The 26,816-nt window shown below is 42.0% G+C and overlaps 1 protein-coding gene across 5 annotated transcripts in view; it reads right to left on the bottom strand.

The window, feature by feature from the left end:
• The window catches only part of SORCS1 (sortilin related VPS10 domain containing receptor 1), a 589,577-nt gene that overhangs the window by 20,445 nt on the left and 542,316 nt on the right, over window positions 1-26,816 (bottom strand). For all 5 annotated transcript variants that reach the window (XM_055093367.2, XM_034931441.3, XM_003825559.5 and 2 more), the window contains exons 20-24: window positions 26,205-26,338; window positions 23,936-24,059; window positions 17,728-17,840; window positions 12,967-13,098; window positions 3,192-3,291 (exon numbers count right to left, since the gene is read on the bottom strand). In XM_055093367.2, coding sequence (XP_054949342.1) covers window positions 3,192-3,291; window positions 12,967-13,098; window positions 17,728-17,840; window positions 23,936-24,059; window positions 26,205-26,338 — 603 coding nt within the window. The remainder of the gene's footprint in view (window positions 1-3,191; window positions 3,292-12,966; window positions 13,099-17,727; window positions 17,841-23,935; window positions 24,060-26,204; window positions 26,339-26,816) is intronic.

The raw sequence follows: 26,816 nt of genomic DNA on the forward strand, positions 1-26,816 counted from the left end.
TCTCAGCTAATTACCCACTTTTTGATCTCAATATTTCAGCTTGGTCCCAGCTCTAAACTATTTGTCATTGAAGAAAGTTTCCTTAAGTAACATTTAAAATAAGGTTTCCTTTTTCTTACATACCACTTCTCCCTAAAGTTAAATACGGTAACATATCAATCTTTTAAAATTTTTTAAATTCACACATAACAATTATACATATTCATGGGGTACATAGTGATGCTGTGATACATAAGCATAGTGATCAGATCTGGGTAATTAACATATCCATCATTTCAATCATTTATCGTTTCTTTGTGGTGGGAACATTCACTATCTTCCAAAATGATCTGAACCATCATTAGAGCATAATGCAATAATCAGTTAAATAAAAACCAGACACAGATGGAGGAGAAGTATGGAAGGAAGAAAAAGAGTGAAATGTGAGTGGCCTCCAGAATTGAAGAATGGGAGAAACAGGGTTAGTTCCAGGTCTAGCTTGACCTCCAGTGCTCTCCTGTTCAACAGAGCAAGGTCTCTGGACTCAAAAATGCACTGTGTTCTGATACACCAAACCTAAAGATAGTGTTCATTCAAAGGCTGCTTATGCTGTAAAAGCAAATTTTGCATCATGAAGGATAGACAAGTTGGCCACATCCCTTCAAACCCAGACTTCAGTATGGAATATCAGGCTTAGTTGTTTTTAATTTCTAAACTCAAAGGGAACAAGTAGTGGCTGATGAAGTTCAGTCTGCTACCTAAACAGGCTCCATGGTCTGATTAGATCAAATAAATCAGCAAATCTTTTTAAAACGATATTCAGTGGTTACTTTCTACTCAGTTGACATTTGTCAGTGGCTTGGCTATTAGGATGACTACAACTCTTGTTTCTGGAATTTGATCATTCTCCCATACAACTAGTCATGTGTGACTCTGCCATGTGCTACCCCCATTCACCAAACACCAAAGCTCAACATTTTGGGTAGGAAAAGGCCAGTCAGGACCATCAAATGCCCTGAGATAAGTTGGCAGCCTTTTCTTCAGAGAATTTTCACCAGCATACGACTCAGAAAGTGGCTTTTACCAGCAATAGCAGTTTATGAGGGCAGAGACTCTGTCCCCTATGTTGACAACATTGCTTGGCCCAGCGTAGGCAGGCACTCGGTAAATATCTGTTCAATGGATGTGTTAGGGTGAAAAGATGCAGAATAGGAGATGTGCCCTGCTCAATCCTCCTTGCTCCTTACACTCATCTTTTTCAAGGAATGCTCTGAATCAGTCACACTTCTGTTCAAAGGTCTTGATGGCTTCCCAGACCTTTGATGGCTTACTCACTAAAGTAAGTACAAACGGCACACCCTGGCATGTTTCCACCCTCCACACCTCCATACTCCATGCTGAGGAACAGTGACTTTAAGTAGTGGGATTGAAAAAACAACAAGAACAATAAAATATTCTATGAAATCCAATAAAGAAAAAAGATAAAATCCAAGAAAGTAAGAAGTCAGTGGTCAGCCTGCTTGGCCTTCCGCTAGACCTAGCAGAGCCTTGTGAAATCTCCAGGAAACCAGAGAATGGTGCTTGTAATAGCTACTTTTTGTCCTCATTTATTCAGCATCCCCAAAGCCCTTTAGGCTTTACTTCCTTGGTGCTTTGGTGCTTAGAATGACCTCTTGCATTTAATCCTATCCATACTTTAAGGTTCTTCCTCGAAACCACCTACTCCATGAAACAATCCTGTATCATTTTGACAGGATATAACTCATCTCTGCTTTAAATTTCCTATACAGCTTTAGTTGCTAATAATAATAACAGTAAAAATAAATATTAAAGCTATGTTTCAGACACTATCCTAAGTGCATTACCTGAATTAATCTTCACACAATCCCACTGGCAGAGATGCTATTACCATCTCTGAGACACACAGAAGTTAAATGTCTTTCCCAGGATTACATAGTGAGTAACAAAGCCAAGATTGAAACCACTTGGAAAAAAAAATCCAAGTGCTTAAATATGTTACGTAGTCTCTCTCTCTCTATAAGCATTTATGCAGTTTGCTCACTGACTACTCTCCACTGCCAATTCTTCCCATCCCACAGTACCACTGCCATTGCTACACTGAACTTCCCCACACCACAACCAGGTTATAAGTTTTGTGAAGACGAAGACCACTTTGCACTGGTGTTTGTACTCCATGGAGCACCAGCATGGTACTCTGCACAAATAAGTACTCAATAAATATTGTTAATTTATTATTAATATATCACAACAATATCTGTTTCTAAGTGCTTGTGTTATCATTGAAAACTATTCTAAGCTACTTGTGTTATCATCTATTCTAAGTTACTTGTATTATTATTGAAAACTCTCCATAAGCTTAGAAGGAGGATCCCCCATCCTCACCACCACCTTTTCAGTTGAAGAGATGGAAGCTCAATGACATTAAGTAAATTGTAAGATGATGACCAATTCCAGGTTCAGTTCCTGGGTGTGGCCCTGTACCACTCCTAAGTTCCTGCTATCTCTACTGTGCTACATTATCCTGAAACTTAAAGAAAGCAAATTCTTTGTAATATGAATATGTTGAAAATAAGACTTTGCAGAAAGACCCCCACAAATGTATTTGTTAATGTTATTTTCAAGATTTCTGATGAGATAAATAAAGCATGCTTCCATGTGAGATGTATATAAGCGGTTCGCTGACAGTTTTTGCCAGAGACTAAGTATAAAATATTACCTTCTCACTGGGTCACCCAGGTTGGAGTGCGGTGGCGTGATCTCGGCTCACTGTAACCTCTGCCTCCCGGGTTCAAGCGATTCTCCTGCCTCAGCCTCTCAAGTAGCTGGGACTACAGGCATGCACCACCCTGCCTGGCTAATTTTTGTACGTTTAGTACAGATGGGGTTTCACCACGTTTGGTCAGACTGATCTCAAACACCTGACCTCAAGTGATCCACCCACCCCAGTCTCCCAAAGTGGTGGGATCACAGGCGTGAGCCACTGAACCCAGCTGAAAATGTCACCTTTTTCTGTTGTTTAACGGTTCTCCATTAAGGCAGAAACACCAAGCAAGGGAAACTCCAAGATCCGATGACTGATTTGATTTCTGATTAGCATTGTTACCATCTAGCCTTTTTATGAGGAAGGAAGCACAGACTAGGATTCCCTTTGCCAGAGCCACCAGCCAGAACCCAGGGACATGGACACTGACCCGCTGTTAAGTGAGCAGCATGGACGAGGACTCGGACTCCTGGCTTCAGCTCGAAGTGTACTGAGTTTTGGTTGAGCGTGTGGATCAGCAATTCTGATATCTGAAAAAAGAAGCATAGTTAGTGCCACCAAAAGTGTCATACTGATTATAAACCAATAAGCTTAGAAATACTTACTATTTTCACCAAGGCATCACAATATTATACCCGTGAGTTATATAAATAAGGTTTATATGATTTTGATTTAATTCCAGAATATGCAGATACAATTATTTTTAAGCATGACCTGTCTTTACGTGCTAATTGCAACAAAATAGAATAAACTATTAGTGATGAAAATAATTATACTCTTTAAAAATTATTCTGTATGATCTTAGAAAACTTACCCCCAGTCTTTTGAGAGAACATTTGTTATGCATGAGGACTTAAAAGAAGTATATACAATTTACACATTCCGATAAGATTCATATATATTCATTTTACTTCCATTCTATTTCCCAAACCATGTGATTTTCACAAAACACTTTATGAATATTTATTGTATGGTAAATATAGTTCTGCTAAAATATACAATTGAAACAAAGTACAGTCATAACGTAAGTAACAAATTGGCTAACCTTTATTTCATGCTTATAAATATTATCTATCTAAACTGTTCCTCAGGCTGACACACGGATACTGGGCAGACCCATGGAATTCTGGACTATGAAATATTTAACCGCAAGCACGGGGCAAATAACTTCATTTGGGTAGAAATAGTGTAAGTAAGGTTTTATGGATGAAGTAAAATGGTTCGTCTGTTTAGAGTAGAAAACCTAGCTCCATTTGCTGTGTCCTTTATAATGTTGAGGAATTTCTGAAAAGTTACGGGGATAACAACACTCCTATTATATTATTATTATTATTATTATTATTTGAGATGGAGTCTTGCTCTCTCGCCAGGCTGGAGTGCAGTGGCACAATCTTGGCTCACCGCAACCTCCGCCTCCCGGGTTCAAGCGATTCTCCTGCCTCAGCCTCCTGAGTAGTTGGGACTACAGGCCTAAGACAACACACCCAGCTATTTTTTGTATTTTTAGTAGAGATGGGATTTCACCATGTTGGCCAGGATGGTCTTGATCTCTTGACCTTGTGATCAGCCCGCCTCAGCCTCCCGAAGTGCAAGGATTACAGGCATGAGCCACTGCGCCCGGCCCACTCTTATTATTTTTATCTGGTCTGCTAGCCTTATTTTTAATATTCTAATAATCATTTAATATTTTACTTAACATGTTATTTAAGTCTAATTAGATGCTTTCTGACCATCATTCTGCTAATTAAATTCTTAATTTTTTTTCCTTTTCTATTTGTTGAGTTTTATTTCCTCCAGTGAGTTGCCAAAATAACACCTTTAATCCCTTTATTTGTTAAGCAGGGCCTGATGGCTTAGTTTGGAAACAGACAGTCACCTGCAGAAGCCCCTGATTGGTGATAGAACTGAACTGCCCCACAGATAAACTTCTCTCCTGAACAACAGGAACAGAGGATGACCATTACTGCCCAGTCGTTGAGCATCTGGGATCCAGTGCAAGCCCAGCCTTTCAAATGCTGTCATTTAGCAAACAATGCAGAAAAACAAGATTGTCATAAAACTATGCTGAAAACAAAAACAACTTTATTCTGTGTATTAGGCTACTTCCTTTCTTGGGTGCTGGGAATCATCCAGAATGATCCAGGTTTACAAAAGTGGATTTCTGGCCGGGCACGGTGGCTCACTTTGGGAGGCTGAGGTGGGTGGATCACTTCAGTTCAGGAGTTCGAGACCAGCATGGGCAACATGGTGAAACCCCATCTCTACTAAAACTACAAAAAATTAGCCAGGCATGGTGGTGCACACCTGTACTCCCAGTTACTCGGGAGGCTGAGGCCAGAAAAATCACTTGAACCCAGGAGGCAGACGTTGCAGTGAGCCAAGATCATGCCACTGCACTCCAGCCTGGGAGACAGAGTAAAACTCTAACTCAAAAAAAAAAAAAAAAAAAAAAAAAAGAGGAGGAGGAGGAGGAGAAGGAGGGGGAGGGGAAGGAGAAGGAGAAGGAGAAGTGGAGAAGCGGATTTCTAACACAGATTGCATACAATGGTTTTCCTCTGTGTTCTTATCTTTTAATTGGCAGAGTCTTTATAGGAATCAGACAGTGGAGTTTTTAGAGGTCTATCACAAAGGTTTTAGCTATGAAATACACACACATACATGCACACACACAGATACAGAATTGCAGAAAAAATATTTTTTATTCAAATATGAAGGACTTGTCAAAAGTAATGAGGGAATTAGCCTGTTTTGCCAAATTTATCACATGGACTAAAGGGAACTATATGTATTTGTGGGAGAAAGACTCTCCACTTTCAACCAGGTGAAGCCATATTTCTTTCTTTCTTTTTTTTTTTTTTTTGAGACGGAGTTGGAGTCTTGCTCTTGTCGCCCAGGCTGGAGTGCAATGGCGCGATCTCGGCTCACTGCAACCTCCGCCTCCCTGATTCCAGTGATTCTCCTGCCTCAGCCTCCTGAGTAGCTGGGATTACAGGCGCCTGCCACCACATCCGGCTATTTTGTTGTTTGTTTGTTTGTTTTGTATCTTTAGCAGAGACAGTGTTTCACCATGTTGGCCAGGCTGGTCTCGAACTCCTGACCACAAGTGATCCGCCCGCCTCCGCCTCCCAAAGTGCTGGAATTACAGGTGTGAGCCACTGTGCCTGGCCGCAATATTTGTTTCTTATCACTGAGAATGTTTTATCTTCAAGTGAGATATACCAATAGCTAAACCAGAAAATGGAGTTTATCAAAATAACATATTTTTAATTTATAATCTCCAGGAGAGACCCTCGTGAAAATAATTAACTACTTAGTTTTGTTTTGGTTTATAACATTGTTTCATTGGCTCTATCTGTGTCACTTACAAAATTTTAAGAAGGAAATTTAAAAATTATCTGGTAACAGAAAGTATGTTTCATATATTTAACTTGCATCAAAGGACATTCAACAATGAACACATGCTTTGTGAGAAAAAATTTGCATAAGAAAACAAAACTAAATAAAATTTACATTGCATATAAGAATAATCTCAATTAGAACCATGTGCTTTTCTACTGAAATGAGTATGAAACTGTTGACAGATTTTGACAATATTTTAGATGTTTTCCACACCACTTGTAGAAGTGTTTATCCTGTATTTTTTCAAAAGATTACAAGTTGTTACATATATTCTAAAGGACATTATATATGCTGTGAACACTATTTTGGTAAAGTTGCTTGTTTCTTACTATCTTTTCTAGCAGAACACATCTTAGGTGTCAGTGCTGGCATCTTCATGGAAAGGAACATGGAGCTTAAAGGAAATATCAAAGTTTATTCAGTTAATATTTGAAGAGTTGAGACTAGACTTTAGCTTTGTTTGACTCCGAATCCTAGGGTATCTCCATTAAAAATATTTTCCTTGAACAAGCTGACAAAGAGAGAGACAGCAGAAGAGAGTTGGAGAGACGTCTGGCAGGATAGGTTTATAAGATGAGAAAATACAGCACTTATATTAATTATGCTGCCTTCTCTCATTCATCTGTGAAGCACCCGAAGTTAAAACATCAGCCCCAATGCCCAGTGACCAATATGGGCTACAGGAGTGGGGATTTCCTAACACCATCCTCAGAGGGGCCACTTTCTGTTCACCAGTTGCATAATTGGGTGATGTTTGGGAGAGTCTTCGGCTATAGAAAGGAGTAGAATAAACTGCATTCTACTGGAAAGTATGGCAACAGCCTAAATGAGAAGAAAAACACTTGCCTGATAGAGACTCAAGTGAAACACTGTGTGATTTCTAGGAGGGAGACTGAACCTGCTAAAGCAAATTGAATTTATTTCTTTTTCTTTTTCTGTCTGGTGAAAAGCGTGTTGTCTTAACAAATTTCATTTATCCTGTATACAGTCATCCCTCTTCTGCTGCTTTCCAGCACAGTCCATTTTCTATTCCACATCAGCTAAACAATCACGACCATAGAAACAACACATTATTCTTGGTATCTGCCTATTTGGTGGAATATGCCTATTATTCAAGTGCAACCTACATTTCATTTAAAGTCCCACTTAAAAGGACAGTGGAGGCTCAATTCGAATTTTAGGAAAGCTATCATCAAAAGGATGTCTTGGGAGGGACCTGCGACAGGGAAAACACCAATGTCCCTCATTGTCTTCTTCACACAAGAGGAAGATTGAATGCAGCACTCAGAATCAACTAGATATGGCTATGGGCAGGGCCTTCAATCAAGAAAGGTCAATTTTTTGCTCACATGTCGTATCCATGGCAGCTATGCAGTGGTGTTGGGCTCGCTGTGGTCACACAGGGACACTGGCTGGTGGAGTGGCCATCACAAGCATTTCCATTCACTACATACAGCACAAGAGGGAAAAGGAGCTAGCAAAATTCTACAATGTGCATTTAAATACTTTAGCTTGGAAGTGGCACGTATCACTTCTGCTCCCACAGTCCTGAGGCTCTGCCCCAGCAGAAGAGACTCATGGTACAGTCCTATCATGTACCCTGAAAGCAGTGGGCTGGAAATATTTAGTCACACAGTGATGGTTACCACACAAAGAACACATTCAACATCTAAACAATTTCTAATGAAATCAAGAGGGGGAAACACTGTCAGATGATCAGAAGGAAACTGGCAATTATTGAAACATGAAAAAATAAAAGTTTTAAGGACAGTAGAGTGGTTTATAAATTCATAGAACACATAACCCAAATAAGTGGTACAAGGTAAAAATGCAGATGCAAATGGGCTTAGACAAATGTATTAATGGCAAAGCTACACTGGGCTAAAATACTAATATTTATTCTGAAGGTGGTAGGATGAATGCAAATCTTACTGAACTTAATAGCATTCTAATGCCATGTTTAAAGAGGGTGTTGCCTGGGATGACCTGGGAGCTGGCTCAGTTGGTCAATCTTGATTTTGCCACACTATTAAAGTCTCTTCAAGTAGCAGTTGAGGAATATTGCTTTTGTGTTAGAGGAAGATCTTTCCCAATTCATACATTTTTTGCATTGAATGACAGGGAAGCAATGGGGCCAAATACTAAATTCTAATTAACAGTAGCTCAATTTCATTCCTTCATAACACACACACACACACACACACACACACACACACACACACACACACACAAATTTAGCCTGATTAAAGTGCCTAAGGGGTCTCCTGGATAATGGTTCATGAAGACACAAATCCGTCATAAATATGTGTTTCCTTTGGATTTCCCATCACCCACTTTAAGCTTCTCTCTACCTCCTCCTGACACATTGGCTCTGGTCCACCTCTTACCTCCTCCACTTTTGGTTATAGTTCTCCTACTTCAGTGACCTTCCTTGTAAACTCCAGAGTATTTTTGTAATTTGACTCCCCAAGTTAAAAAGATCTGGACTGATAAGCAAAATGTGTGGATATACAGAAAATAGAGATTATTAATTCCATTTCATAATAAATTTCTATTTTCTTAAAACTGTCACCCTGCTCCCTATTGAGATCTGCCTTTCCTGTCTTCCTTAGGTTTCAGGCTCTGCATCTGCCAACTGTGTAGAGTAATAAAAACAGCCAAGGAAGAAATATATATATTTTTGTGGTTGACATTTTTTTCACATCTTTTTTGTTCTTTTTAGATGTTCTAATGTCCTTTAAGGATCCTGAAAGACAACACACCTAGGCTCCTTATCTCCCCAGCACAGCATCACAAACAATCACGATAGAGCATGGCGGTCTTTCCTCCCTACAGGAGAGACAGAAACAAATTTATTCACCCCTGAGGACTCCGAGGGGAGCAAGGAAGTGGGATGCTTGAGGGGCAGGGCTTGCTCCACATCTAAGCAGCTGGCCTCAGGACAGCAGCACGCGCTCCCCTTGATGAGGCCAGCTCAGGGCACAAGAGCCTTTTCTCACTCACCAGAGATCCTAAATAAAGGCTGGTGGAACCCTCCCAGACAGAGGTCACTCGATTAACCCAGCCCGCCTCATCCTGATAACAGGGTCAAGTACTTCTCACTGTGAAGAATTTTCAATTTATTTCACAGACAAGATAGCTTGATCCAAGCCAGCATCTCTGCTCCCCAGGAAGGCTCTCAGAGGAAGCTAAGGAAGGAGGACTGAGAGTCCTTTGCTGGGGCCCTGCCCTCCCATTCTTTAGGGCACCTCTGTCTAGGATCCCAGTTCTTTCACTGCAGGGGGATCTGTACTGCACCTTTACAAGAAAGGGGGCCAAGGCGTGAAATGAGGGGATAAGGACAGCCCTTCTCAAGTTTCCGCTGAGATTTAGAGTACAGCCTTCAAAGGAGGGGGTTCATTTCTGTTCTTTGGGTTTGCTTTGCATTTGTCTTAAATTTCTGTATAATTTATGATACCAGAAGTCAGTTGCGTTTGCCTCCCAGCATTCCCTCTCCCTTCCCCACATTGTTCTTTGAGGAATCCATGTCCTTGTCTAGTCTTGGTCCATTTGGTTCAGGGAGGGTATAAAACGTCTCAGTTGTCACTGACAGCACATTATCCCCAAGACTGCAGGGACTAGCTAAGAGATGACCACTTTAAACAGGTCAGACAAGTGAAAACTGTGAACCTGCAACTCTCGCTGGTGCAATCAGGTGAGAGGTACCGTCTTTGGATTGGGTTGATAAACTGGCTAAATAGAAGTTGGGGGTGCCTGTGGCCATTCTTGCTTTCCTATGTGTTGGCTTCATTCTCAGGCCAACTTCCCATATGGTAGCCAGGAAAACAGACGGAGAGAGAGGAAGAGAGGGAAGTAATTTGGTGATACTTTTGAGTGGTTCTGAATTCATCTACACCTCAGCTGTACCTCTGGACTTCTCAATTGAATTAATTCAAAAACTCCCTTTTTTTTTACCCATAAAGTTAAGTGATTAAGTCAGAGCAGAGAATGCAAGGACCCCTCCTGGATTGAAAACTATGGGTCTCCAGGAGACTCCCCTGTCTCACAGGGTCTAGACATGCACCTTGGTTTAATAAGTTGATTTCAGGTGCATTTTTCCATCAGGGTAATAATGTTCTCCACAACTAAGACACTAATTTCTGATGTGCTCTGTTTGGCATTTGTAAAGTCACTGTGTCTACTTTGCTTTGAGTCCTGGAATAGGCTGATACACTGGCAATTTCCTTAAACAAATTTACAGTCTCTAGCTTGGTACCTTACTTTCTTTTCATGCTATAAATCTGCATAACTCGCATGAGCTCATGCCATTCAGATACATTCCTTCCTTATTGTCCTTGTTTTTCTCCATTTTGAGTAACTGCATTCATTAATGTTTTTTCCCTTATTCCCACCATCCTCTCTTCCAATACATGCCCTTGACTATACCAGTCTATTTAATAGGCCTAAACTCATTTTTTTCATTTTCCACATCTCTTCTTACCATATAATGAACATGAATGTAACCACTATCTCTATATCTCCAGTGAACATTTTACTCAAGGCCAAGTACTTTGCTATATCATTTCTTTAATCCTCCCAGACACCCCATGAGATAAGTGTGACTTTGGCTCAATTATTCAACTTTTCTTGTCCTCACTTTCCTCATCTGTAAAATGGACATAATAAATATCAGAGGTGAAACTAGAAACTGGTTGATATTTACATAAACCTGTGTTCTAACAAAATAGACAGACTCTTCTACATGTGTGCCAATTCTAAGTCACACAGCCTTCAAGCAAGCTAGTTAGTTTCAGATCTCTGATGACATGGTTCACCAATGACTGATACAGTCTGCCTTGAGGGCCACACTCAGCTCTCTGAGAATGCCTTTGCAGGAAACACCCAGAAGAGACAGAGAATGAAGGGAAACAAGAAGTCTAGAGAAAGCAGACAGTCAAAGCAAGACACATCCATACATAAGTATAAGATGTTTCACAGAACGGACCCCTCTTCTTTCCAAATTTCCCCTCAAATAATGATGTAGAAAATACAACACTTTTAGAAAAAAACATGGAAAGTGTGAGAAATAAAAGTGCACAGATGATGTGGTAACTAGGAAAAAAAGGTGACTCTAAATCTGTACCCTCTTCCATACTTGAAAAGATTAAAATCTGGATTTCATGAAAAACCAGTAAGATTTAGAGGAGGTACAACTGCAAATGTTCCTATCTAAAGGCTTTGGATAGGGATCTGCTTTCCCTCTAGGTCCTTGACAATGTTGTGATAAGAAATAATCTATTCTTTCTCCCACCAAAATGCAGTGCAGATAATGATTTGTAGAGTATGATGGGAAGCTGAGGTGGGGAGTGAGGTTAGATGCAAATCTGAGGAGTTACCTGCTGCCCACCCTTCACCTCCACTTCACTAGGAAATGGGGTTCAACAGGGCTCTCCATGAGAGCTCTGCTCTTCATTACTTGCACACAGAGAAAATTATACAGGTGAGCCTTCTACCAAGTGAAAAAGTGGCAGCTGAAAAGAGGGTGTGTGCTAGGAGGTGGGCCATGCCATAATTTGGGGTTGTTTTTAATAAGACTATTATAGAAGTTTCTCAAGTCATCCTGGAAGACTAATGATCATGGGGCTAGATTATGGGTTTAGTAAACAGAAAATCTCCAAGTACTGGAAGGGAAACAGCCAATATTTACTTAGTGGCCAAGAGGAATCTTATTTTTAATCTATTTACCTGGAAGAACTGATAAATCAAAATCATTTCATTTCTAAAAGTGCAACTAGGCCAAGACTGATAATTTTAACTGAATGGACAAAGAAGGATAACAACAACATAATTATCCCCACTACAGAGACGGGAGAGTCTTTTAAAGTTAAAAGGAGGAAAGGGAAGAAAAAAGAAGACTGAAGGGGAAAAGAGAAAGAGAATCACACAAATACACAGATACACACACACACACACACACACACACACTCAAATGCTCCAGAAGGTAGTGGAGATGAGGAGGAGGTGAACCCCACAGGACAGTAGAGTTGCTCTGGAGCTAATGTTACTCATTAGAAACACAAATTAGATCATCAAAGGATTAGTCATTTGTATAAAAGTTGAACCTGTTAAAAAAGATATGCATGTCATGTCATTTGCTTCTCACGGCATTCTTGTGACAAGTATGATATTGTTCAGCGACTTGCTTTTTTTTCCACTTGATATCACGGACAATTTTTTGTGTCGGTATACATAGATTAATCTAATTCATTGTAAACTCCACAGAGTATTCCACACTGTAAATAATTTAGCTGTTCCCTGCTGATATGGTTTGGCTGTGCTCCCACCCAAATTTCATTTTGAACTGCAGTTCCCATAATCCCCACTTGTCATGGGAAGGACCCAGTGGGAGGTAACTGAATCATGGGGGCAGTTACCTCCATGTTGTTCCCACGATAGTGAGTTCTCACAGGATCTGATGGTTTCATATGGGGCTTTCCCTGCTTCACTCTACACTTCTCCTTGCTGCCACCATGTGAAGAAGCACAGGTTTGCTTCCCCTTCCGCCATGATTGTAAGTTTCCTGAGGCCTCCCTACCATGCTGAACTGTAAGTCAATTAAAACCCCTTTATAAATTACCCAGTCTTGGGTATGTCTTTATTAGCAGTGTGAAAACAGACTAATACACCTAACATGAATGCTCTTGCATGTGCTTTTGGTGAAGCTGTAGTTAGGATCACCAGTTTATGGGTCAGAAATGGAGGCTTAGAAAGTTGAAGACTCCACAAACGGTTGAAGCTGAAAACGTCTCCTTTTCCAGGGGACTCACCTGCTCCAGGTCATCAGTTGACCTTTTGTTTTCTCCAGCTGGATCCTGATAGGGTAGGACAAAGAGTTCAGCAGTGGTGGGTAAGCCAGGGAGCACCGCCACCAGGATGTGCTGGCCTGGAACCCCTGTGGCCTGAGGGAGAGACACAGGGGCTCACATTAGTGCTGCAGAGAAGAAAGCTGAGAAGGGACCAAGTATTTGGTGGGGGGATCAGGGGTAGGCAGAAGACACCACAAGGGGCCTGAAAGCAGAGGCCTGGGCATATCAGGCAGGGAGTATGTGAGAGACAGCACTGGGCTATAGGTCCAGGCTCCGGAGTCAGGCTGTCTGTGATTTAATCCCAGCTTCAACACCATGAGACCTTAAGCTCATTGCTTGTGTTCTCTATGCCTACATTCCTTTAAATAGAAGACAGGACAGTTGCAGTACTTGCCTTGTTCATGGCTGATTTTGAGGATTAAATGAGTTACACATGAAGCATTTACAGTAGGGCCTGGGGATTCAAATGTTAGCTCTTTTTCCTAGAGAGCATCTCCAAGGTGGGGACCATGCCAGTGAGAAGACCTTCACTTTATCATCTGCCCCTCATGCCTTAGCCCTTTCTAACCTAGCTTCCTCCTTCGTCATCCCACTGGAGTTACTCTTCAAATAGACCCATCACATCCTAACCACCTAACCTAAGAGGACATGCCCATATCACAACCCTCAGGAGGCCCTTGTTGACTTTCCTGTAGCATCAGACCTGATGACCAGCCCTGTTCCCTGAAGCACCCTGAGCCCTCCACTTGGCCACACTGACTCTTCTGTTAAAATTACAGATATCACTCAAGGACTTCTTGTTTATCCTAGCTCACTGTTCTCTCTCTCGAGCTTATACCCCAGGGTTTCCCCTGAATCCTCTCTCTAGATGCTTCTAGAATCAGTAGCTATAATCCCAGCTTCTCTCTCCAGCAGTCCAATTCTGATCATGTTCCCTTGTCCAAAATGCTTGCAAGAATTCCCATTGCTAACAGGATTAAGGACATATTCAAGGCCTTCTGCAATATGGTCCCACGCTTCCTTTCCAAACTAATTACCCACAACTCTTACGCTTTTGCCAAATGGGATGATGTACAATTTCTCAATATTTCAGCTTTCTCCTGCAAATGTTCCTGTGCATGTTATCTCCACCAGAATGTCTTTTCTCTGCCTTTGCTATTTACCCTTCATGAGTCATCTTAAAGCTTATTTATTTCATTATTTCCCAATTAGGTGATTATTTGTTTTTGAACTCCACTGTGCTGCATTTTTTTTTTGAAGTAGCAAGAAATTCCAGGTATTAGGTCCTCACCTAATGTTATAAGTTACTTAGCACAATCCCAGGTACTTCCTGGGTGCATTGTGCTAAGTAACATATTATTTGATGTGACCTCCAACAACGTTACTATTATAAGTAACTTATAATATTATTTTAGGCAACCTCCAACAACAACCCTTTGAAGCAAATATGATTACACCTCACTCTGCAGTGAGGACATATCATATGCTGGGGTCCTCAGGAAGCTGATTCTGAGTTTAGTATGCAGGATGTTTATTAAGAAGTGCTCTTGGGAACAACACCTATGGGAGCAAAGGGAAGGAAACAAACATGGACAAGGGAAAACTTGAGCTGCCATGTAGGCCCATGACAACTTCAAGAGACCCCGAGGGGAGACACAATGGCCCTTCAGAGTTGTCTTAAATTGGGCTGAGATGGCCAGGACTTTACATAACTGCACCAGCCTGTCATCAGACATGAGCCACCCTAAGAAGTGACATGACTTGGAACCCGGCTGGTGAAGACTCTGCCCATAGCCCTCCCAGAAAAGACAATAAGTGTCTCCCTGAACAGAGATCTGGGTGGTGCATCTCAATTTCCACTCCAGGAAAGATGGTGGCTGTAGGAAGATTAGACAGTGGCTCAAGGCCATCTAGGAAGTGACTGCTGAGGCTTTTGAAGCCTGGTCTGACTGTGAAGCCTGTGTTGGGACCCAGTGCTCTGCACCTCCCTTCTCCAGACACTGACAAACAACAGCTCCTATTATAGCAAACCCCATACTGTTTTATGCCCTTACTAGACTGTAAACTCAGAGATTGTGCCTGAATAATCTTCATTGTACACAAAAATGTTTATAATGACATTCAATTAAAGATTTCATTGTGAAATGTCAATAGCAAAAGCCATTTTGAGGAAGAAAAGGCAAACAATTTAATACTAAATTTTGTTTCATAATGAATAGGAAGAAAACTGCAAATAAGCTGACTCTCAGTTGTACCTCTCATAGGGTTTATTAGTGTACACTTGCCAATGTGGTCCCTTGGGACTTAAAAAAGTGGCCAAGTGCAATTACTGATCTCAAAGTCAGTGCAAATTGCTAGGAACCAAGCTCTGCATCAACTGCTTCTTGGGATTGGGTGACTAGGGAGCCTTGAAAACTAGAAGGTATTAATACCACCACCACCACTGCTATAACCCTGCCCTGAGGGATAATGAGTCAATCTGTTTATTCTGCATATTCCTGATTATGCTACACAGCAGGCTAGAAATCCTGATGAGCAGTAATTTCTAGCCTGATGGACAGCTCGTAGAAAGGTGGAGGTACAGGGCATCTGATCTCTAAGTAATAAGTGTGAAGAGAAATCAGCCTGGAAGGCTGGACATTGCTGAGCTAGTGCTTGGTTGATACATCACCTGGGGGAGTTGGACAGATAGAGGACCTATGGGGACACAGGTCCCTAGAATGCTGCAGATGAGAAGAGATGGGCAGTGGGTTCGTTAAAGAGCATTAAGTCATCCTTCTTGGACAGCAGAGGACAAAAACCAGTTGTTACCCTAGAGACGGATGGCTCAGAGCAGAAAGGCCTATTCCTTTTAGGGTTGTAGTCTGGTAGTCGTGCCTCCTGGTGGTGATAATGTGTAACCACCAATCATGTCACAGATGCTGAAAGCCATAGAGACAGAGGTGGGTGGCACTGCTCAGAGGCACATGAAGATACCCCTTCTTTACCCCAGTATTCCATCTATCCCTGTTTCTCCTTGGAATAAGGAAGAGGATGGCCCTAGAGTGGAGTGGTTAGGAAACCACAAAAATCAAGATTCAAACCTTGATGGTTTGACTCCAGAATCTGATCTTTAAGTGCATGACCTTGGATGAGTAACCTAATATCTCTGAGTTTCATTTCTTCACCTACAGAATGGGTAGTTCTGAAATCACAGTTTCAACATCATAAGCTTATTTGGGGGATTAAATGTGTTAAAATAATGCAAAGCACTCAAAAAGAGTACCTAGAATATTTTAAGTGCTAACCAAATATTAACAAAGGTAATGAAGACAGGGAAGACCAGCTCCTTGCAAGTGGCTGGATGTAAGATCTGTTTTCTGAGCAGGAGTTATCTGAATGCCTTTATTTCATCATCTTTTTGTGTCCTGTGGCACCATGTGTTGGAAGCAGGAAAGAATGTTCAGCAAACCTAAATTGATTTTCATTCTGAGCTAAGAATATGCCCTGGGAGTGGATAACTCACTTCTGATTTTCCGCGTTTGCACAATAAGCTCAAGCAGCCCCATGAGCGGCTATCCCACTCCTCTGCTCACTCATGAAAGTAGAATAAGGGGCCGGCGCGGTGGCTCACGCCTGTAATCCCAACACTTTGGGAGGCTGGGGCAGGTGGATCACTTGAGGTCAGGAGTTCGAGACCAGCCTGGCCAACATGGTGAAACCCGTCTCTACTAAAAATATGAAAAAAATAGCTGGGCGTGGTGGCAAGCACCTGTAATCCCAGCTGCTCGGGAGGCTAAGGTGGGAGAATCGCTTGAACCCGGAAGGCAGATGTAGCAGTGAGATGAGATTGAGCCACTGCACTCCAGCCTGGGTGACAGAGTGAGACTATATCTCATACAAGAAAAAAAAAAAAAAAAAAAGTAGAACAAGGAGGGGGAGATGTGCCTAAAAGAAGGTGTCTTCTCTAATTGCCAGTGACATTTGCTCAGGGAAGGATAAAACACAACCACCTTGTTATTCTCTGAGAAACCTTAGGAAGCTTTGTCAAATACACAAAAGCCCAGACATTGGACTCAGGCCCTTAATTTCAATTTTGCAGCTCCATCCTCTATTAGATATGAGAGTTTAGGCAAGTTACTTAACCTCTCTAAACTTCAGTTGCCTCATCTACAAAGTGTGGATAATAATTCCTTTTTGGGGCTGTAACAGTACAGAAATGTCTTTAAAAAATGAGGAAATAGAAATATGACTAACCATCATATACTGAATGCTCACTGCACTGTTATGCTCACAGTTGCGGAAGTTGGCACCTGGGACCACTCTTACTAATTGTAGTCAGCCGAGGACACTTACATGCTGAGTTCCTTCACTGGCAGGTAGAGTAGCTGGTTTTATAATTCCTAATGGCCTAATTGTGAATTCTGCTACAGAAATGTGGACAAAGGAGTTTAGGATGTACTTGTCCTCCTTCTCTAAGCAGAACAAGAGTCACAGGGGGCAAGGACCCCATGTTTGTCCATGGTTCCATAGTTGCATCCCCTTTAGGGCCTTTGAGGTCTCTGCATGTGTGGGGCTCAGCTTTGCAGACATCAGGCCAGAACTTCCCATGGGCTCTAGCTTCTTCCTGCTGGGTTTGTTTGTTTGTTTGTTTGTTTTTGTACAAAGCTCCCCTTTCCGTGAAATTCTTCAAGGACAGAGAGAAAAGGTACCCGGGCAAGAGGAGAAACTGTGTGCACTCACTTCCACCAGGGATTTTTTGATGACTCGGCCGATGTCCCTCCTCCACTCAGGGATGTCCGGGTTGTAGTCATCCAGGTTTGGAGAAAAGGACAAGCGAAGAGACCGGAATTCCTCTGGGGATATAACAGTAGATGGATTACTATAAGTCAAATAGTCCTGTCAAGAGGTTTGTTAGACTTTATATTTTATACAAAATGGAGGGTCCTTCCCCTTCACTTACCATAGGGACCTTTTTAGAAGGCAAGCCACTACCCTGTGAATATCTCACCAGCCCCTTCTTTTCTTTTTTTGTTTGTTTTAAGGAGCGGAGAGTTTAATAGGCAAGAAAGAAGGCAGAAGAAAGAAGGAAGAAGCTCCCCTGTATAGAGACAGAGGGAGGGGGCTCCAAAGCTGAGAGAGACCACCCCCCCAGACTACCCCTGGCCCCCCTTCCCCCCTTCTCCTTTCCCGTGTCTCCCCCTTTCCCCCTTCTCTCCCCCTCCCGCCCCCCCCACCCCCCGCAGTGTGACGGATACCAGCCAGTTATATGAGGAGGCAGTGTCTGATTTGCATAGGGCTCAGGGATTGGTTTGACCAGGCATGTCATTCATGATATAGACAGGGAAAACACTGGCCCTCTCACCCTAGCCTTTTAGTATGCAAATGCAGGGTGCCATGTTGTTCTACACACGGAGGGATACGTGGGGGCAGCCATGTTGCCAGTCACATGTGAGGGCAAGGGCAAGAACAGGGCAGGGAATTGCCATGTTTGGTTGGACCCAGTTGCTAATGGCCAGCATTTGCATACCAAAGGTTGCCAGCAGGCTCTAAGAGCCGGTAGCCCCTTATTTTCTAAACCAAACCCCTAACTTTGTTCCATGCCTATCTTTGCAGCCTTTGCCTATTATTCCTAGTTCTAGGTTCTGCACTCCTGGATAGTAAATGATCTGGAGCAACCTGAATGCATGGCAGGTTTATGACCCTGGGCCTCTTTGCACACACTGTTCTTCTGCCTAGAACGCCCCATTCTCCCCACTGTCCATGCACAAAATATTCAAGCTCTAGTTGAAGCACTCCCTGGCTCACTACCCTCCCCCATCATATTTTAATTTTCTTTTTTATGGCACTACTCTGTTTTGTACATACTTTTTATTATTATTATAGGATTATGGAATAATTATTATGATTAGATATTTATAATTATCACTGTAATCATTCTATTGCTATCGTTTGTTTGCATGGAAGTTTCATTTAATGGAATTTTATGTTATTCAGGGATTTTCTTCATTGTCTCTGTAGCACCTGAGTTAGTTTGGTTCTCCAGGAAGCAAGATGGTGATTACACAGGCAAGGATTATATGAGGGGAATTCTCTGTGCGAGAAAGTGGGCAGGAAGCCACAGGAGTCATGGAGAACCATCGACCACCGCGCATGCATATAGGACAGTCAAAGAGAGGAAGAAAGAGTGGGTGACTACTCTGCAGTCTGAGGAAGGTTCAGTAAGCCTGTTCAGGAGTCTTGGAGCCAAAGTCGCTGGCAGAGGAGTCCCTTGCGTTCCAGGAATGGTTCAGCCTTAGTATCCCTGCTATACTCTGTCATTGGCAGGGTAAGTCCCTGGAAGGTGGAGCCCTAGCCCTAGCTTGGTGATAAGCTTCAGAGCACAGCACTGGTGGCCTTGGTCAGTTACACTCTGTGGAGTTGGAGGTCTGTGAAGCCCATTCTTGTGGCTTCAACACTCCTTACCCAGCATAGTGTTTGGCACATAATAGACTCAGATCATATGGCTCCCCTAAAACCTGCCAGTGCCTCCACATTGCATTTAGTATAAAATTTAGATTCTTACCACAGCCTTCCTGGCCCTACATAACCTGGTGGGGACTTCCTTTGTCCTGTCCTACCTGGCTTTCCTGCCCTCTCTGTGCTCCAGGACCTGTACTTCCCTGTGCTCCTCAATCCTGCTGGCTCTGTCCATACCAGCTCTCTCCACTTCACTGGACTGTAGCAAACTCCCCTCTCATCATTCAGTCTCAGCCCAAGAGGCCTTTCCAACCACCCAACCTCAGGTAGCCTCCCTTCCACCATCCCATGCACCCTTCATCACTGGACCCTTTGTCTCTTTTTCATACTCAGCGCTATTTAAATTATTTTGTTTTCATTGTTATGTCCTTCAAACTGGAATATAAGCTCAATCAGGATGATGGCTCTGTGTTCCTGGCCCTTGTCTAGCACATGGTAGGTTTTCAGTTACTATCTATGAGTCATTTACAATTAATAAACATTTGTTGAATAAATGTATGCTTAACTTATGGTGTAGCCTTCTCGAAATTTATGCATTTATTTATTTAATAAACATTTTTTATGTTAAGCATGCCCTTTTGTTTCATTAGGATCCAAGCGACATTGGGGATGCCAATTTACATTCAGGAAGCACAAAAGTTCACTTGTACATTTCCTAACAATGCTAAGGAGTTATCAAACACGTTTCAAAGACTCTGACATTATAAGGTATGTTTTCGTGGCAGTTAATATATTCCAAAGAGGTATTGTTCAAAGCTTGACTATTTTATGAGTCACTGGTCACCTATGTGAATATTACCTGATGGGGAACAATGAAATGCACGTTAACTAAATAGTGTGGTAAACAGCAGTGCCAAAGAATCACCCATTAAGTCCTCACTTCTTGCTATGAAGATTTAAGTTTATGTCATTCTCACTTTCTCCGTACCTCTTACCAAACTGCAGAGACTTCATCCACAAGGGAGAATGTTTATCTTAGTAAAAGGACACAAATGAGAAAATGATGCAGCTCCCTCCGTAATTACTTAGCATACTAACCAGCATGGCAGGGAGGCAGAATGGCAGGGAAACGTACTTAAGTTGATTCAAGAAATAGGGGATGCGTGTGGGCGGACTGAAAAGGGTAAACACCAATAATATAATATTTTTTGCAGCTGTTGAGAGAGATAAAGTCTATACACTTGCGTATTTTTATTTACAAGCAAACTTGTGCCCTGGAGCAAATTAGAAGAAACAATGCAAACTAGATTTTCTTTCTTTTAATTGATTGTGTGGCTTTGAGTAGACAAACCTTCCCCTGTCAATTTCCCAAATGTGATGCTTTTTTCAGTCCCATCATGACAAGTCTTCATGTTCCCGTCAATCTCACTAAATTTCAAACAAGTTTCTGTTTCTTCCTGACTGTAAGCTCCTGGACTTGCTTTTCTTAGAGTATTCTGGAAAACTTACAATTGTAAATTCCTTCTCTGTCCCTTGAGATATAAATCTTCTATAACTCATGAATGTCTTTCTCAAGGACCTGGGAGCCATTCCTTTGAAATGTAATCATCAAGAAAGATAGCACCCCTCCCTATCTCCCAGTGTCTGCGGGAGAGTAGGAGACTGACTTCCCTAAGCAGTGATTAACTCACACAGATGGTCTAATCACACTGGAAACCCACGTGCTTCCTAAAGTTCTCCAGTATTTTCCCACTAGCTAACCCCAGCGTTTACAAATCTTCCTGCCTTTTCTTTCAGCTGGGTTCAATCTTTCCTGTTTAACTTTGCCTGCTGCAACTTTTGTTTAAGGAGTCACACCTGTCATTAAAACTGTCTGATCATGGAACCAGGTGTGGTTACTCATGCCTGTAATCTCAGTACTTTGGGAGGCTGAGGAGGGAGGATCGCTTGAGGCCAGGAGTTTGAGACCAGCCTGGGCAACATAGGGAGACCCCATAACTTTCCGATTATGTATATGAATCTCTGGATACCTCAACTGACCGAAGACAAATTAAGGGTGGCCGATGGTGCAGGAATTTGGTTAGAAGAGGAGGAGAACCTTGCCAAATCTCTTAACGAAGAGACATATGATAACCTATTTTTATAAAGAGTGATTCACCCTTGGGTGATACCTTTAAAGAAATTGTAGAGAGAGGAAGAAGCAAGCATAGCAAGGCATGGGAGGTGCTTACAAACATACCCTCTGGATTCAGAATTCTTAGCTCGTTTATTATACTTGTCTCATGTTTTCTCATCCGTAAAATGCATAATTATAGAATATTTCTCATAAATCTAAGCAGATTTAATAAAGCAGATCAAACCAAATGCTTAGAACAGATGCCAGTGGCTAGCAAAGTCTTCATCAATGTCAATTACTATCACCACCACCATTGTTATTATCATATTTGTCACCAAACAGCAGAATGACTTTAAGCCAGTAATTCCCTATGTCTGGGCCATAATTTCCTATCTATAACATGATGGGCTGGACCAGATAAGGCCAAGATTTAAGGTTATCTTCATGATTCTAATGACATCACCAACAAGCATAACCAAGAGGACATCTGTTGGGCTAATAGGTCAGTGCCCATTAGTGCAACCTGTGACATCCAAGAGGGAGAGAAAGGAAAAAAAATCCAGTGAAAATAAATGAGAATCAGTTAACTAGGATAGTTTCAGTGCATGGGCCCTGAGTCTAGATGGGTTGGGTTGCAAACCCAGCTGCACCACTTGCTAGCTGGGGCAAGTTATTCATCACTCTGAAAAAAATGGGGATCATAATATCACCTGCTTTACACTAGGGTTGTTATGAAGAATAAATGCATTCCCAGCACACAGAAAGGAGATGGAGAAGGGAAGAGAGGCAGACTTTGCCGCACTCTATACACAGCCACTGTTTGGCCACCTCGTACCTTGCTAATGGGACATTGGTAGGAAAATCACAGCCCTGGTTTATTTCTTATTATCTGGGCTGATCAAGCCTTTCAGGAGGAAGGGAGAGAGAAGAAATTATAAAATCTAACACCCAGCCATGAAAGGAATAGTGCCCTTAAGGCCTTTTGATCCTTAGATGTGTTCAAAGTTGCTTACAAATTATTTTCTGATTTTGAAGGTCAAGTTGGCAAGATGAGCATTAACAGAACCTGACTCCTCACAGGAAAATCCAGCCTCAAATTATCTCATCAAAATCAACTGATAAGGGAACTGGGCAATTGACATTATTTGGACCACGAGCTAGGCTGTCTGTCTCTCTCTTGCTCTTTTTTTTTTTCTTTCGAGATGGAGTTTCTCTCTTGTTGCCCAGGCAAGAGTGCAATGGCGCGATCTTGGTTCAGTGCAGCCTCTGCCTCCTGGGTTCAAGCGATTCTCCTGCCTCAGCCTCCTGAGTAGCTGGGATTACAGGCATGTTCCACCATGCCTGGCTAAATTTTATATTTTTAGTAGAGATGGGGTTTCACCATGTTGGTCAGGCTGGTCTCGAACTCCTGACCTCAGGTGACCCACCCGCCTCGGCCTCCCAGTGCTGTGATTACAGACGTGAGCCGCCGCGCCCAGCCTCTCTTGCTCTCTTTCTCATCCTCCTTCCTCCCTCCCTCCTTCTGCCTCCTCCTCTCTCTGCACAGCATTTCCTTCTCCTATCTAATTTCCACTTCTTATATCTCAAAAGCTAATTTTTCAGGATTCATATGTACCATTTCCATATTAATAATAAACATTTTTGCCACGTACTAGTAACACTTAGTGCATATCCATATGACTGTCTTTCTATGCAGAAAAAGATTTACCAAAATGAAATCAATCCATCAAGTATTTTTTTTATTTCCAGTTTTCAATCAATGACTCCATCTTTTCATTTCAGTACACATTCATTCCGTCTAATCCTGTGACCATATTCAATTTCCCCAACTGATCACAAAATTAGCCATTTGTTCAAATATCCCGTCTATGGCTATGTACGACATCTAATTGTTATGACCCTTCCATCACTCTCAATCTAGCAGATAATTTTTTTTATGATACAGATTTGTGGAAGAGGTTTTTAAAGTATTTAGACAATGGCAGATTTCCCTTATTAATCAAGAATTTTAAAGTTGAACTTAAAAAAAAGAGATTCAACATTAGCTATTTTATTTTGTAACTGGTATTCAAATATTACTGACATTCTAAGTGAAATGAGTTAGCCTTACACATCCTAAAATCCACTTTACCCTATGAGTGAGTGAATAGTCACTCTACCTCTAAGAAAACCCTTTCTGGATCCCGTGACGCTGTTTTACCAGTGATTCAAATTTCTCTACAGGAGAAGATGAGACTTGCCTCAGCTCTTTCTCAACTACTGCCCTCCGTTCTCCAGGTAAAAGTCACAGCTGGGGGATGGTCTCTGGCATCATGGTACAAGAGAACCTCCTCTGAGCATGAAGACAGCAGTAGATCCACCGAGATGGGCACTCACCATATACTGCGATGGTCTTTGTATCTTGTAGGATGGCATTCCCAGCTGAGACCTGCACTGTGATGGTATTCATTCCTTCCGAAGTAAATCTGAAGGATATGCTTCCCTCCAAGGTGATCAAAGGCTAAAATAAACAAGGGCCCAGAGTGAAGGGAAAGCTCTTTAGTTACAGGTGAGACAGCCACTAACTGTGAGCCAACAATAGGCTGTCTAACCCAGCAGAGGCTCTTCCTGATGTACCACAGTGGCACTGAGTCCCTCTATGCCTCCCTATCATCTCAAGCCCAAAGCAGAAAAGAGGCTATTGGAGCAATGACTCCAAGCAAGTCTGCCTATTCATTGTGAATTCCTGATATCATCCTGATTCAGGGCTGGGGAGGTGGATAGGTCTTGCTTGCTGGTGGAATATATGTCTCTCTTTATGCATGACCTACTCATATCAAGCAGATCCCTAATACAAGGAAACGATCAAAGCAAATGAGAACGGGGGCTCATATTAATCCAGATGGAAGCAGCAGTCACTGAAAATCTATAAGCTGCCATGTGTTCATCTCCAGGGTGTACGATTTCTGTAGAATTACAATGGAACATGAATCCGGTACACCAAAACCATACACTAGTTAAACAGCAGTGGCCTTGTGTGCTGGCCCCCTTTGAGAAGCCTCATCAGCAGTTTCTTGGAAGTAGCTGCTGTGGAAACAAGCACTAATTGGATAGTGGTTTGAGGATTCAAAACAGAAAAAAAAGAAAAAAAAATTTGGCGTGGTGCCTGCAATACAATCGAATGCTAGGGTCCTAGAGGAAAAAATATTAGCCTACTGACCTCCCTTGACACACTCCTCACAAACATTTATTTCCCATCTTTTCTTAATTAATTTAAAAATCAAAATTCATTTAATTCCCTGTATGGCAGAAAGAAGACTAACGCCCAGCATGAGAAGCCTTTTCAATGGGGTCTCTTGAGAATCTGGTTTTCTTTTAAAAGAAAAAATAAAAAAATAAAAAACAATAGGGGGTACAAAAGGAAGCTGTTCAGTACATTCACCTTTTAGTACTAGTTTTCAGGGAAATGACATAGATTCCTGCTCTTCCGCTATGGATAGAGGGCCCACTATGGGCTGAGTTCACACACACAGTTTCAGATGAAATCAAAAAGGGTCTCTTTTCAGTTTAGTTATGGTTGCAGCAGAGGTGAGAGGTTCTTTCCACTGTTTAGGTTCGTCCTGGGCCTGTGCAAAATTATATCTCCAGCTAAAGCCAAGTTTCAGCTCCAGAGCAGAAAAATGTTTTTATGAAAATAAGAGACATCATATTTGAAGAGCAAAGTCACCAAGTGAAAGCAGCTCTGATGGAAGAAGATGGAGGGTTTCAGTCCAGAGCAGTTCATCCCAGTGTCCTCTGGGGCCTCAGCTCTATTGCCTCACTTACATTTGGAAGCACTTTAATTTCTGAGAATGGAATGAGTTCAAAACTGAAATAGACCATGCAGCCTGGTGTAGACGAAAGAAAAATTAGTGGAGGCATCAGGCCTTAAATTTGGCCTCTTATGAAGCAGCTGGAAGAGATCAAAGCAAACCACTCCAGCTGCACCACCCTCATTTTTCTCATGTGCAAAATGAAAGACTTAGAGTAAATGAGGTGTTAGGTCTCTACTAGATTTAAAATTGCCACTGACTTTTGAGCATAGGGAATATTTGGAAAAACATATAAAAGTTAAAGCTGACCTAAATAAATAAGAGTTTTGATTTAGGGTAAGAAGGCCATTGGGGGTGGGTTGTAATGGAAATCTATTGCTTGTGCCTGTCCAGTTGCATCGTTTTCTTTTGGTAATCACTTCTCCCCTTCTGTAGTTCACGTGGTTCTGAGGAGACTGACTTCTTCACCTCCCTCTCTACCCCCAGCACTGTGATCAAGGCCTGGCCAGTAAGACTCAATTTCAGGACTGTTGTTAGAACTTTCAGGAAATAGAGTTTAATCTCTCTGCTAAGCTAGGGCTGCTAAGAGTCACTACAAAGACAAGTACAGCTGGAGAAAAACGTAAACATAGAGGAAGGCAGAGATGAAATGCAGAAGGTGGAGAGGGGCCAGAGAGAGAGAGAGAGAGAGAGAACATAATGATGAGATACTTGAGCACCAAGGGAGCTTGTTGTCCTTGAAGCTACAACTGCTTCTACACTCTAGGGTTCATAAGCCATTTCATTCCCTCCTTTGCTTCAGGCAGCGTGAATTGAGCTTCTGTCCCTAGATTGCACGTGGAAGGTGAACCCACCTCCGTGTTGTTTCCATACCACCACACATAAGTGAGGGTGCCCACTTGGCTGGGCCACAGCACTGCCGTCGCATTGACCTCTTTGTTCTTTGTGGTGACAAAGGGAAGAGACAGGTGCACGTGCTCCAAGGGACCTGAGGCACAAGAGAAAGAGAGGCCATGGATGGGGAAGAGCTTCCTCTGCTCTGTCCTCCCTGCTCTGAAGAGATCACACATTTACTCTTGAAGCCCCCAAAACCTGGCTGCCATATTCCCCAAAAGAAGTGTTCAGATGCTTTCCCCACTTTGGAGAAAGAATACATTGAGCACAATTGCATCTTGACATTTTGCACTTACCAATCTTTCTACCAGTTCTAAAACCTGAGTTAGGTGTGTGTAAAAGTTAAAAAGAAATTACAGGTAATTTATGAAGTCCTTAAGAACAGGCATCATTTGGGATTTCACAAGGCAATGCAGTCTTTCCAAGAGGTTGTATCCTTGGTGGTGAACCAGAGTCATGAAGACCTCATAGAATCCATATTGATGAAGGGTGGATGGACAAATCTTCAAACCACTCTCCATGTCATTACCCTTTATTATTTATTGGGTTTTAAAGGTCTGTGTATGTGTGAA

Source organism: Pan paniscus, chromosome 8 (assembly GCF_029289425.2).
Source record: "Pan paniscus chromosome 8, NHGRI_mPanPan1-v2.0_pri, whole genome shotgun sequence".
In the NCBI taxonomy this organism is placed as follows: domain Eukaryota; kingdom Metazoa; phylum Chordata; class Mammalia; order Primates; family Hominidae; genus Pan; species Pan paniscus.